Source organism: Chiloscyllium plagiosum, chromosome 34 (genome assembly GCF_004010195.1).
Source record: "Chiloscyllium plagiosum isolate BGI_BamShark_2017 chromosome 34, ASM401019v2, whole genome shotgun sequence".
Taxonomy (NCBI): domain Eukaryota; kingdom Metazoa; phylum Chordata; class Chondrichthyes; order Orectolobiformes; family Hemiscylliidae; genus Chiloscyllium; species Chiloscyllium plagiosum.
The window spans coordinates 41048550-41061877 of record NC_057743.1 but is presented as its reverse complement, the minus strand read 5'-3'; the positions used below and the strand labels follow the sequence as shown (position 1 = coordinate 41061877).

The following is a 13328-nucleotide window of genomic DNA, read 5'->3' as shown; positions in this document are numbered from 1 at the left end:
GTTGTCAGTTCCAGCTGTCCGCTGCAGTGGTCGGTATATTGGGTCCAGGTTGATGTGCTTATTGACTGAATCTGTGGATGAGTGCCATGCCTCTAGGAATTCCCTGGCTGTTCTCTGTTTGGCTTGTCCTATAATAGTAGTGTTGTCCCAGTCGAATTCATGTTGCTGGTTATCTGCGTGTGTGGCTACTAAGGATAGCTGGTCGTGTCGTTTCGTGGCTAGTTAGTGTTCATGGATGCGGATCGTTAGCTGTCTTCCTGTTTGTCCTATGTAGTGTTTTGTGCAGTCCTTGCATGGGATTTTGTACACTACATTGGCTTTGCAGTCCCATGCAAGGGACAGGGGACGAAACATCTGCAACACAAATTCCCAGCTCGGCGAACAGAATCACTAATATCCTTTAGTGGAGGAAATGTGTTCCCCAGTCTGGCCAACAGATGACTCGAGACTTACAGTGATGTGATTGGCTCTTAACTGTCCTCTGAACTAGCCTTAGCAAGACACTCTGTTCAAGAATATCAGATGCTAGCCTTGCCAGTGATGCCTACATTCCCATGCAAGAATAAAGTGTGGTGCCCAGAACTAAAGCCAGTTACTCCAGATGGAGTTAGATCAGAGCTTTATAAAACTCTGGCATAATGTTTGTTTCCTTGTGTTACATTCCAAGAACCTTTTTTTAAAAATATTTTGTACTTCTGCAGTACTTTTCACATTTCATAGCATGGCAGCTTTCTATCCTATCCTTCAATTTCACTTCTCTTAACAGTGGTTTGGACAGAGTTTAAAAATCTCACAACACCAGGTCCAACAGATTTATTTGTAAGTACCAGCTTTGAGTGCTGCTCCTTCATCAGGCTACCTGTGAATGGCACGGTGGCTCAGTAGTTAGCACTGCTGTCTCACAGTGCCAGGGATCCAGGTACAATTCGTGGGTGACTGTCTGTGTGGAATTTGCACATTCTCCCCATGTCTGCGTGGGTTTCCTCCAGGTGCTCTGGTTTCCTCCCACAGTCCAAAGATGTGCAGGTTAGGTGAATTGGCCATGCTAAATTGCCCGTAGTGTTCAGGGCTGTGTAGGTTAGGTGTAAATGTAGTCGGGGTAAATGTAGGATAGAGGAATGGGTCTGGATGGGTTATTCGTTGGCAGGTCGGTGTGACGTTTGGGGCCAGATGGCCTGTTTCCACACTGTAGGGATTCTATGATTCACCAAGTGGAAGATGAGACCCTTTTATGGTTTTATTATACATGGATCATAACCAGCAGGAAACTGTTCCAAAACTTTGCACATCACACTGCACATCTAAGAATATTGAATTGGAAAGGAAGAGTTGCTCAGAGCACTCAGAAACATGACATGCATTGGATTTTATCCTGATAGATACTAAAACAAAAACTGCGGATGCTGGAGATGTGAAACAAAAGCATTAAGTGTTGGAGAAACTCAGTGATTCTGGCAACATCTATCAGAGAAAGTCATTGCACTTGAAATATTTGTTTTTCTGTCCAAAGATGCTGTCAGACTGGTTGAGCTTCTCCAGCAATTTCTGATTTTAATTTATCCTGACACTTACAGAAAGGATAACAGCATTTCATTGAGCGTGTAAATTCCAGGACTGTCAAGTTCTTGTTGTCTGTTTCTCCTCAGGTTGCCAGGAGATTGCTGATGAATTCCGGGCACAGGAAATTGATGGCCAGGCCCTTTTGCTGCTCAAAGAAGATCATCTGATGACTGCCATGAACATCAAGTTAGGGCCGGCTTTGAAAATTTATGCCCGAATCAACATGCTGAAAGATTCTTAACCAAAAGCTATGGGAAATAGAGGAATGTTGGACAACTAGAGGAATGGCTATTCTCTAAGCCGAGGTTTCTGGTCACTGTGATGATAGTTCTGTTTGGAAAGAAAACGGAAGTGTTGTACAATAAACTCCAACTGCAATGAGTGCAACACAAAACAATTATTGGCTTCATGAGAAGCTTGCATTCCGGGTACCATTTTTCCTGAATATGGAAAAAGAAGTGCTATTCCATAAGCAAAAATAAATGCAGCAGTATTGGCGCAAGGAGTCTTCTCCCCAATGTGATTCAATGCATTGAGTGTTTAGATAATGATTCTTTTACAGAATGTTGTGAACCTGCCAGTGGTTGGCAATTGGACACCTCACTGACATCCTGAAAATCATTTTTTTTGGAACTAGATCTGTCCTGAGGTTGGTCTCTATTTGAATCTGCATGTTTAGAGATTAGACTTGCTGTAGAATGATTTGATAATCAAGATCTATTTTGTGATCTTTTAATGTGCCTGGAATAACAATGGTGCTGTAAAATGACTCTAATTGTAATTGTATAAGACTGGATGATGAAGTATTTGTGTGGATGTTCCTGTTTCTAGAATTTTTAGATCACGTAAAAGAAACAAGTGATTTAATGTTCTGTCTGTGTGGCAGTATTTCCTTTACAAACTACAGCTGAAAACCCTCACCTGTAAATATTCTTTCCCCAACATGCCATAGATTTCATTTTCCAAGGTCCTTTTTCCCTCTTTCACTTTTTTTCCTGAACTTTTATAATAGTGATTCAGAAATCTGAACAGGCCAGAATTTAGTATTACAACTGAAAATATTGTATTTTAGTGCATGGATTAAACTGAAGGGTTAAGATGACATGCAGCTGGCTCTTGTGTGATTTAGTACAAGAGTCTGAGCTGCATTCCCAGGAGGAGTTGGGAATTTACAAAATGGGAAAAGGACAGAGGCAATTGTGTTCTCACCCAATCCATTTGCTATTTGTCTACCTGCCAATTAATTCAGGCCACAGCTCTTGAAGATTGATTCTGCGCAGTGAATGGGAGGGACCAGTCACAATCCTGTGCTTGACTTATGGTCACATACACACTTCCTTTATATCGGGAGTAGCTTGTCCCCTCTCTCTCTCTCTCTTCCCCGCCCCCTTCCCAACGCCTCCAGTAATCAAATCCCAGAAATACTGAAGCTAATAGCTAGTTTTCCCCCCACCTCCCACCCTGGCACCCAACGTCTATAAGCTCTAAAACCCCAGAAGCATTCAAGCTAATTGAGACACTGACTATCTTTGATTTGGAACCTGCAGCTTTGCACCTATTGTTCACTCTCTGCATTCTCCCAGATGAAATCTCCCCACTGTTCTCAATAAACTAGTTTTGGTAGAAGTGGTATGGTCATTAGTGCAGCTCAACCATTACCATTGCTGGCCAAAGCTCAGGGTTGTAATAAAAGCAATCTTTTGGCCACTTGCAGAGTTTGGAGTCTTGTATGACAGCACACTGTCTATGGTGCAATACTATCTCCATTCTTATTGATGAATACTATATTTGCTGACCTTAAAGACCAATTAAATTAAAAATAAAGTATGATCTTACAAAGCAAGACATAGAAATGTAGCTTTAACCATTGATCTTTAATGTTGTTAAAGGGACAATATATTTTGGGTGTGCAGCTGGTCACTGGCTTACTTAGTGTTGTGCAGGCAGTTCTTAAACTGAAAATCTGATTTGCTTCAATATTTACATACACAGAAGACTCCCAGAATTCCTTTCTCTTGCTTCACAGTTGCTATAAGTGATTCATTTCAAGTGGCTAACCTTAAAAGAAAAAAATTCTACGATCACACGGAGCAACTAAAACATATAGATTTAATTTCTGGTAACTACTTCACACCAGTCACAGAAGGTCAAGTATTAGCTGTCTAACAAAAATTTCTCCGTTTTTTTTCTGTTTTATAAGAATTTCATTTTATTTTTGCCAGAAGCTAAAAGAAAATAAAGTTTCACGAGGAGTCCGAGTGAAGAAAGTTTTTAGCTCCCCTGATAACTTTGCTCAAAACTGGCACATTTGCTTTTGGAAAGTCTGCACTGTTATTTACTTAAAATGTAATAGGTATTGCAAACAATGGATTATGATGTGTTTTGAATTCCTTTTGACCTGGTAACTTGTCTGGCAAAGTAGGCAATGTCCTTCTAAATATTGTGAGTATTCTGAGCTTATGAAATTATGTAGCATTTTAGAGTCTACAAGTCAATCATGCCTTTTCGAATTACAGTGACTGTATTCCACTTGAGGAAACCATCTTTTGTACACTACAAATAGAAAGGCTTCAGATGACCAAAGACATGTTCAAAATGTGGCTTACCAGATTTGGTCATTTCCCTGTCCTGTTTGTTTTCTCCTTTAGAGAAAGTACTGTGTTGATTACATTTCAATGTTCATTTGTTCAGGACTTGAATTTGAATGATAAGTCATTTGTAGTTTTTTTTTAAAAAGCTTTGAATTACTTTTGTGTGTTTTGTGTTTGTATTTTTGTGAAAAAGTATTAGTACTGAAATGTTTATTTGACAAAATGGTATTTGAAAAACTCCTAGCTCAATCCACTGAAACTATATTCAAATAAATAAAATTCCACTGTCCTTTGAGATGGTTACACCTTACAGACCTCTGGCTTAGCTGTGCACTGCCCACTATGGAACTTGCCTGTATTAAACCAGAGTGCAGTTCAGTGATTTCTGTTAGAGAGCAATAGTCAAATGCTACAACTGGTTTCAACAGCCACTGTACAAGACAGGAGAACAACGGAGGAGAGTTGACTAGAATCCCCGATTCTGACCCGTGATCCATATTCCCTAGGTTGTGTTGGCTGACTGAAGTTTGATCAGCAAGTTACCCATTGAAGTGATAGAACATTACAGCGCAGTCTCAATTAAGTCACCTCTCAACCACCTTCTCTCTAACAAAAACAGCTTCCAGCCCCTCCACCTTTCCTCATAAGTCCTTCCCTCCATACCAGACAACTTCCTAGTAAATGTCCTCTGCACCCTTTCCAAAGCTTCCACATCCTTCCTGTAATGCGGTGACCAGTACTGTATGCAATACTCCAGCTCTTCCAATATACAATTTCAGTTACATCTCTCTATTCATCTACACTACAAAGTATCTTACCATTAGCCCAGTACTCTTTATTCCTGTTGCTCTTTGCAAAGTGAATCACCTCACCCTTTTTCACATTTAAACTCCATTTGCCACCTCTCGGCCCAGCCCTGCAGCTTATCTACGTCCCTCTGTAACCTGCAACCTGTTCAGCACAATTCACAACTCCACCAACCTTAGTGTCATCTGCAAATTTATTAACCCATCCTTCTATGCCCTCATCTAGGTCACTTGTTAAAAATGACAAACCAGAGTGGCCCCAAAACAGATCATTGCAGTACACCACTAGTAACTGAACTCCAGGATGACCAAGTTAAATATCTCTCAACACCAGGTTTATTTGGAAGCACTAGCTTTCGGAGCGCTGCTTCTTCTTCAGGTGGTGTAGATATTAAGATTGTAAGACAGAATTTATAGCAAACGTTTACAGTGTGATGTAACTGAAGTTATATATTGAAAAAGACCTGGATTGTTTAAGTCTGTCATCTTTTAGAATGACCATGTTGGTTTCAGTTCTTTCATACGTAAATCGCAAAACAATCCAGGTCTTTGTGAAGTAACTGAAATTATATATCAATGTAAACTTTTGCTATAAATTCTATGTCCTACGATCTTATACTCCACAATCACCTGATGGAAAAGCAGCGTTTCGAAAGCTAGTACTTCCAAATAAACCTGTTGGACTATAACCTGGTGTTGTGTGATTTTTAACTTTGTACACCCCAATCCAACACTGGCATCTCCAAATCCAGGATGACCATTTCCCATGAACCGCCACCCTATGTCTTCTTTCAACTAGCCAACTTCTGATCCAAACCACTAAATAACCCTGAATCCCAGGACTCCGTATTTTGTGCACTAGCCTACCGTGGGGCACCTTATCAAATGTCTTACTGAAATCCATATACACCACATTAATCACTTTACCTTCATCCACCTATTTGGTCACCTTATCAAAGAACTCAATAAGGTTTGGAAGGAACGACCTAGCCGTCACAAAACTATGATGGGTACTAAGGTGAGACGCCAAGAGGGCTTCCCACTGTTAATGAAACCAAATCACAGCAAACCAGTTCCTTCAGGAAATAAGGGTGTAAATTTGACAGTGCGGCAGTCTTAAACCTCCAAACAACCCCAACCCCCACCCTGATAGGCTGCTTTCTCTCCAGACACTGCCAGACCTGTTGAGCTTTTCCAGCAATTTCTGTTTTTGTCAAATACTTTGTTCATATTTCATGCTGACAGATCAGAATTCTCAGACTAGTGCTATTCAAAAGTTTACTAATTTGAAATGAGTCAATATTTATACTCAAATCTGTCAAATTTATATTTTACAATCTTTATATTTTACAACCAACAGATTTTACATGATTATGGTAGTACAATTTACCTGCTAAGAACCACAATATCACTCGTTTCCTCAAACATCTCTAATTTTGAGAATATTAGCACGAAAGGAAGCCTTTTGAGTATTTTCAACTGTATATTTCTTTAAAGGGCCATCCTTGACATATGACTTCATAAATTGATGTACCTAAGTAGCAAAACACAAAGTAATGAACAATTTAGGACTAGGAGCTGCTGTTTTGTCAGATAGCATTAAGACTTTTTCAGCCAAATTACAAAACTCAGATGGAGTTACTTGAAGAAATTGAGCTGGAACTTAGTTATTTTGCCCTAATTTTGTTTTTTTTTAACTAAAAATGTAGTAATATGCATTGGTTATAAAATATGCCAAGTTTTGTCATTGTTTTTACGTTTTAAAGCCATTCTTGAGACCTCTTGTATTGTTTTTGAGTGCCTGCCTCAGGTTTTGAATTATATTTCAATGTGCATGCACATGTTTTAAAAACATAGACAGTTTCGTAAATGAATATCTATTTGCAGTACCTGTCCTTATTTCACCAAACCTTTGACTGAGTTTGAGTAGTTGCGGGTCCTCTTTCTGGTGACTGATGTCAATGTGAATTGAAATTGCAATGTTTACATTCCTGCAAGATATCAGTTTCCTGGTAACCACCTGTATTGCTGCGTTCAGCACCTGGTATGGCCTGGTTTTGTTGTCTTTAATAACATTCTCACTGTTACATTACATAAACAGTAAATTCCACACCAAAACTGACAACACAAGCTCCTATGGATGCACTGAGAATAATTACTGAGCTGTTCAATTTGTGCAGAAACATGACCTGATTGAGTGATCGGTTACTTTTGACTACAGGTTTTTTTGTGTTGATACATAATAAATTGATTTTAACAATATTGTCTCTATCCTTTTTTTTGTTTTTATGCTAAATTTTATTGTCTGATTTTAATCAATATGTAGAATCTAAGAGATCATCCAGGTCAATTAAGTTATTTACAGGTTTGAAAGGGTTAATACTGAGGAAGATCATAATCTCCACCCACTATGATACTACCAGATGGACATAGGGGCAAGAATGGACTCTGACCTCTGAGCATGTCTAAACATATAATCCTCCTCTATGATCAATGTAACCTGTAACTAGTTTCTAATATGCAATAAACTGAACCTTTCTAGTTCAACCAGGCAGTGGTTCTCCTCACCCACACCAGACTGAGTAGGTCCTGCAGTTGCCTAAACCTCAGAGGATCATGGCAGTAATCCTCACAGTGAGCAGCAGTTCATACAGTATGCTCAGCTGCACCATCATACAACACCATTCGACGGACATAAAGATGACAACTCTGTGAAGAGTACAGTGAAAAGTCAATGGAAGCCACCTCACGTAGGAGTAGTGTTCAATCCATGTGTTTCATTTAAATTGATAAACTGCAGATTGGGGTGCCTCAACTAAATGATTGTAATCTGTACACAGTTCTTCCCCTATGCTACACTGAGCAAGCCAATATCTTCTATTGCAGGAAGGGGAGTTGAGTATTCTGCACCTTTGTTTTTATCCAATTTATTTACCCAACACCAAATTGCATGTGGCTCAGGTAGTAATCTGGACATCATTATCTTGGTGGTTTTGCTTTTTAGTTTAGTCCTGGGTTGCTTCCAATCCCTCAACAAAACCTTTTGCCAATTGTTCAAATGTTGGTGCACACTATCTTCCCCCCACTCCCATCACACCAAGTTCCTCTCCAGCCCAAAAGAGATGCCCTGTACCTTGACTCCATATAAGCAACACAGCCTTCAGGGCTCTTGTCTTTGCTGCACAGACAGTATCTACTCCCCTAACCATGCTATCCTCTATTACTATTCCTGAATGGACCGCACACTATGGTCAGTTCACTCATCCTGCCTGAAGTGTGCGCCCTTGAAAACATCTGGGACAAGAACCTCATGGTGGGCAATGGCTGAGGCTCCTCCAAGCTAAATTCTAGATCCTCATACCTCCTCCCATGCAGTCACACACTCCTGGCCTTTGCCACATATTTAATTTGATAGTCAATCCCCTTGAAATTATTTCTCTCTCTCAAAAACATGTACTCTGTCACTTCCTTGACTTGTCAGTATCCACAACTCTGATTCCAATTTATCCACTGAGTTCAAGTTCCTCAACATCTGACACTTGTTTCAGCATCCACCACTCCCACATACTACAGCTGCAACACATCACCTGCCACCCACCTCTTCTATTTAATTAATTTGAATGGCAAATATTTTAAAAGTCAATTTCTTATCCATTCAATTGCAATAGTCTGTCTGATTGGCCAAATAGTTTAAAATCAGTCACCTACCTTTTCTCTAGTGACATCACAGTCTGGCTCTGACAGGCAGAAACCGGTTGAAGGGAGCTCGCTGCTGCCCTACTCACTGATGTTAGCTCTCTTCATTCTGATCAGCTTCCATAAGTTCATGGTGAAAGTTGGAATGTGGAGTTGTGGCTGCTATCACATCAATCATGATATTACCAAATGCAGAGCAGGCTCAAGGGGGTGAGTAGCCTATTAGGTTAGATTCTCTACAGTGTGGAAACAGGCCCTTCAGCCCAACAAGTCCACACTAACCCTCCGAGGAGTAACCCACCCAGAACCATTTCCCTCTGACTAATGCACATAACACTATGAGCAATTTCCCATGGCCAATCCACCCTAAACTGCACATGTTTGGACTGTGGGAGGAAACTGGAGCACCTGGAGGAAATCCACGCAGACACAGGGAGAATGTACAAACTCCACCTAGTCTCCCAAGGCTGGAATTGAACCTGGATCCCTGGCACTGTGAGGCTGCAGTGGTAACCACCAAGCCACTGTGCCACCTCTATTCCTGGGGTTAGTTTGTCCATTCATAAGACAAACCCAAATGACTAAGAGACTGAGCAGATTATCTATCAATGACAGGGCAGCATGGTGACTCAGTGATTAGCACAGCTGCCTCACAGCACCAGAGACCAGGGTTCGATTCCATCTCCCCGACAACTGTCTATGTGGAGTTTGCACTTTCTTCTCCTGTCTGCGTGGGTTTCCTCTCACAGTCGAAAGAATGGCAGGTTAGGTGGATTGGCTATGCTAAATTGTGCCCAGTTTCTAGGAATGTACAGGCTACATGAATTAACCATGGAAAGGGTAAGGGGTGGGTCTGGGTGGGATGCTCTTTTGGGGGGTCAGTGTGTTCTCAGGCTAAAATGGCCTACACCCACACGGATGATTTGATGACAACATTTAGATACAGTACAAAAGAAATGCCACACTGTTGGAGGTGACATTTTTTCAGTTGAAGTATTGCAAGATTCTATCTCTATCCTTAGGACTTCCAACAATCCCAAAATAGTATTTTAAAAGAATGTCAACTAATGCTAATGTCCAGGTCAATCTTTATCCCTGCACCAAGATTACTAAAATAGATTATCTGGCATTTACTTCAGGGATATTTTCTGGGGCCTTGCTAAAAATTTGAGTTCATTCCACAGTTGGTTCTTCTAGGAAGTAACCCAAGGTTGCAATTATCACCTTGGACTGAGTTTGTACAAATGAATGTTCTCCCTAAACAGCATTTTAAAATATTCTATAATTATATATTCAATAAATGTAATTTTACTGATTATATATATTTACTAAGCAGTTTTATTTTTAAATGCACCAGAAATAGGTTTGTATAAATGCACTGCTCAGAGTCAAACTGAACTCAAAAAAAAATTTTAAAAAGTGACTGCACTCATCAATTATAAGTGAAACAGAGGTTTTACTTTGGAGTTTGATAACACTTTGTCACATTTTTGAACATTGTATAATATGTGTACATTCTCACTTGTGCAACTGAGTGCAATAAGATAACTGAGCTAATAATGTTTTCACAGATTTTAACGAATTTTGGCTAGACCATTTTTTATATTCTCTTCTTAGAAAGTTTCAAATGAATTTTCATTACCATCTGAATAAGCAAATCTGAATAATCTCAATTATTATCTCAGTCAAAAGACAGCACCAGCATCAGTTCCTAGGTTACTGCACCAACTACTTACATGCAAAAGGGGTGAGGCTTAAACCTGCAATTTTCCATCTCAGAGGCAATAATACAAACATGGTGCTGAGCTGAAAGAATGAAATATGTAGCAACTGTAACAGTGAGCTATAAGACCAGTTCGCCTGTTTGATTGGAAGTAGTTGAGAGTTAATTGGCTAGGATTGTGAGAGAACTTCCTGTCTAATCCAAACAATCTTCTATCCTGAGGAAGGTACAGATTGTCTGGAGGACAGAGCATGCAGTAGATTTTCTAGTAGACAATTTTACAGCAGCATTGTAAATTGCGCCCAGTTTCCAGGGATTTACCATGGCAATATCTTAGAGGCAGTAGTCATTATAATCTTTACAATTGTTTATGACCAACTGCCACTTCCCATGCAGCTCATTGCTAGTCAAGCCTCTCAATTGTCAGCCAGCTAGATGGATTGAGGAGTTAGGCATGAGTACTATCATGCCTTATATGCTAGGCATGAGTACTATCATGCCTTATATGCTACCGATTTTGGAGTCTAGTTTCAAACTGTGAGCCAGTAACATTTTCAGTCCCTAGGAAATATCTGTCTTATTGTAATGAGGCCATCTTCAGGAATTGTTGCTTGTTTTCAGAATTCTGCCTGCAGAACGATCCCAGCTGGTGGTGCCATTCCACCCATCGTCTCTGTGCTGGTTATCCGAATAAACAGGTGGTTAGTACTGCTGCCTCACAGCGCCAGTGACCCGGGTTCAATCCCGCCTCAGGTGACTGTGTGTGTGTGGAGTTTGCATGTTCTCCCCGTGTCTGTGTGGATTTCCATCGGGGTGCAGGTCATGTGAATTGGCCATGCTAAATTGCCCATAGTGTGAGGTGCATTAGTCAGGGGAAATGTAGGGGAATGGTAATAGGGAAGGCAGATGTATCATTTCTTCTTTATTTGAAAGGCAAGTTGGGAGGTTTTGCTAAATTTATACAAGGCAGTAGTCAGAGCACAGCCATAAGGAGTGTGGGTGAGTTACTCTTCAGAGGGTCGGTGTTGAGCCAAATGGCCTGTTTCCACGCTGTAGGGAATCTAATCTAATCTAACAATTCGCCCAGTGGCACTCAACTGCCCTTTTCCCATAGTCCTGCAAGCGTATCCTTGTCAGATAAATGATCCAAATGCCCTTTGAAAGGCACAGCTGAATCTGCCTCCACTTCCCCCGATCAGTGAATTCCACACCCTGACTAATTTCTACATTTAAAAGAAGTTTTTCCTGATGTCGTCATTACTGCTTTTGCCAATTATTTCTAAATCATAATAGTGAATGCTCAAGAAAGTCAGCAGATCTGGCAGCATCTGTGGAGACAAACAGAGTTACGATTTTGAGTCTGAATAGTACTAAAGAATTTATACCAGGCTTGAAATATTAACTCTTTCTCTCTCAACAGATGCTGCCAGACCCACTGGGTTTCTCCTGCACTCCCAGTGTTTGTTTCACAATTCCAGCAGACACAGGATTTTGCTTTCACTTTTAAATCAGTTTCAATTACAGTCAATCCTCCAAATTTCAAGCTTTCTGTCAATGGGAACAGTTCCTCCCTATCTGCTTTGTCTAGCTTCTGAACATTTTTGGCAAATCTTGTTTCAACATTTTCTTCTCCAAGTTTTTTTCCCTCCCTGTCATCACTGCCGTGAATCTTTTCTCTCTAATGTTGTCACAACCTTCTTAAAATGTGAAATCCATAACTGGACACAATACTTTTGATACAGGTATAAAATACCTTCCTGAAGAAGGGCTCATGCCCGAAACGTCAATTCTCCTGCTCCTTGGATGCTGCCTGACCTGCTGTGCTTTTCCAGCAACACATTTTTAGCTCTGATCTCCGCATCTGCAGTCCTCACTTTCTCCTTTCTATTATAGACTCCTATTTGGAAAACCCAGGATTGCACATGCCCCACGCTTTCAACCCATCTCCAATGAATTGTGCTCATTTGGCCCCACACCTGGGTTCACCAAGACGTGGACAGTGAGCAGCAGTGATTATTTGAACATTACATTAACTACTTGCGAGCATAACAAAATTGCAGAAAACTTCAATAATACGACAGTTCACAGAATCCAGACCCTCATTCTTTAGTGTAACAGACATTTCACTGAAACTGGGCTGTAGTTATCACCTCTCTGCTGACATCTAGTGAGAAAAGAAAATCTCACTCACGGTATATCACTATTGTAATAGTAATAGGTGCCTGAAGTTAGACAGATCGTATTTGGATCAGCTTAAAGCCAGCTACACTGGAACAGGATTTTGCCCTTTGGAGGTTAGCTTGAGGCCTGCTTCATCTATCTGCCCTTTATAAGTCATGGCATTTGTCTGTGGTTTAGTAAATGATGGCTATGGTTAGCAGGTAATAGGGGAAGGCAGACATATCCTTTGTCTTTTATTTGAAAGGCAATATGGGATAAAAGTAGGGAGATTTTGCTAAGACTAGTCAGACCACAGCCATAATACTGTAAACATTTTTGGGCCCCTTATCAAAGGAAAGACAGACTGCCACTGGAGACAGGCTAGAGAAGGTTCACTCGGCTGAGACTAGATATTGAAGGCATTGTCTTAAAAGGTCAGGTCGAGTAGGGTGGGCCTGTGCTCATTGGAATTTAGAAGAATGAGAGGAGACTTTACTAAAACATAAAAGACTCTCAAGGGCTTGACAGGATAGATGCTGAGACATTACTTCCCTTTGTGGGAGAGTAGAGGACCAAAGGGCATAATCTTAGGGTAAGGAGTCACACATTTACAACAGGGAAGAGGGCTTGTCTCTCTCAGAGGCTAGTCGATCTTTTGAAGTCTACCACAGAGGGTTGAAGAAGTTGGGTTGGTAAGTATATACAAGGCTGAGGTAGACAGATTTTTAACCAATAAGGGAATGAAGGGTTATGTGGAAAAGACAGGAAAGTGGAGTTGAGGGTTTTTAGATC

The 13328-nt window shown here is 40.6% G+C and overlaps 1 protein-coding gene across 7 annotated transcripts in view; it reads left to right on the top strand.

Annotated features, from left to right (window-relative positions):
* Positions 1 to 2580, top strand: part of LOC122540474 (polyhomeotic-like protein 2) — a 115210-nt gene extending 112630 nt beyond the window's left edge. For all 7 annotated transcript variants that reach the window (XM_043676322.1, XM_043676324.1, XM_043676323.1 and 4 more), the window contains one exon: positions 1647 to 2580. In XM_043676322.1, the coding sequence (XP_043532257.1) occupies positions 1647 to 1801 (155 nt within the window). In that variant the 3' untranslated portion in view covers positions 1802 to 2580. The remainder of the gene's footprint in view (positions 1 to 1646) is intronic.
* The last annotated feature ends 10748 nt before the right edge of the window (positions 2581 to 13328 follow it).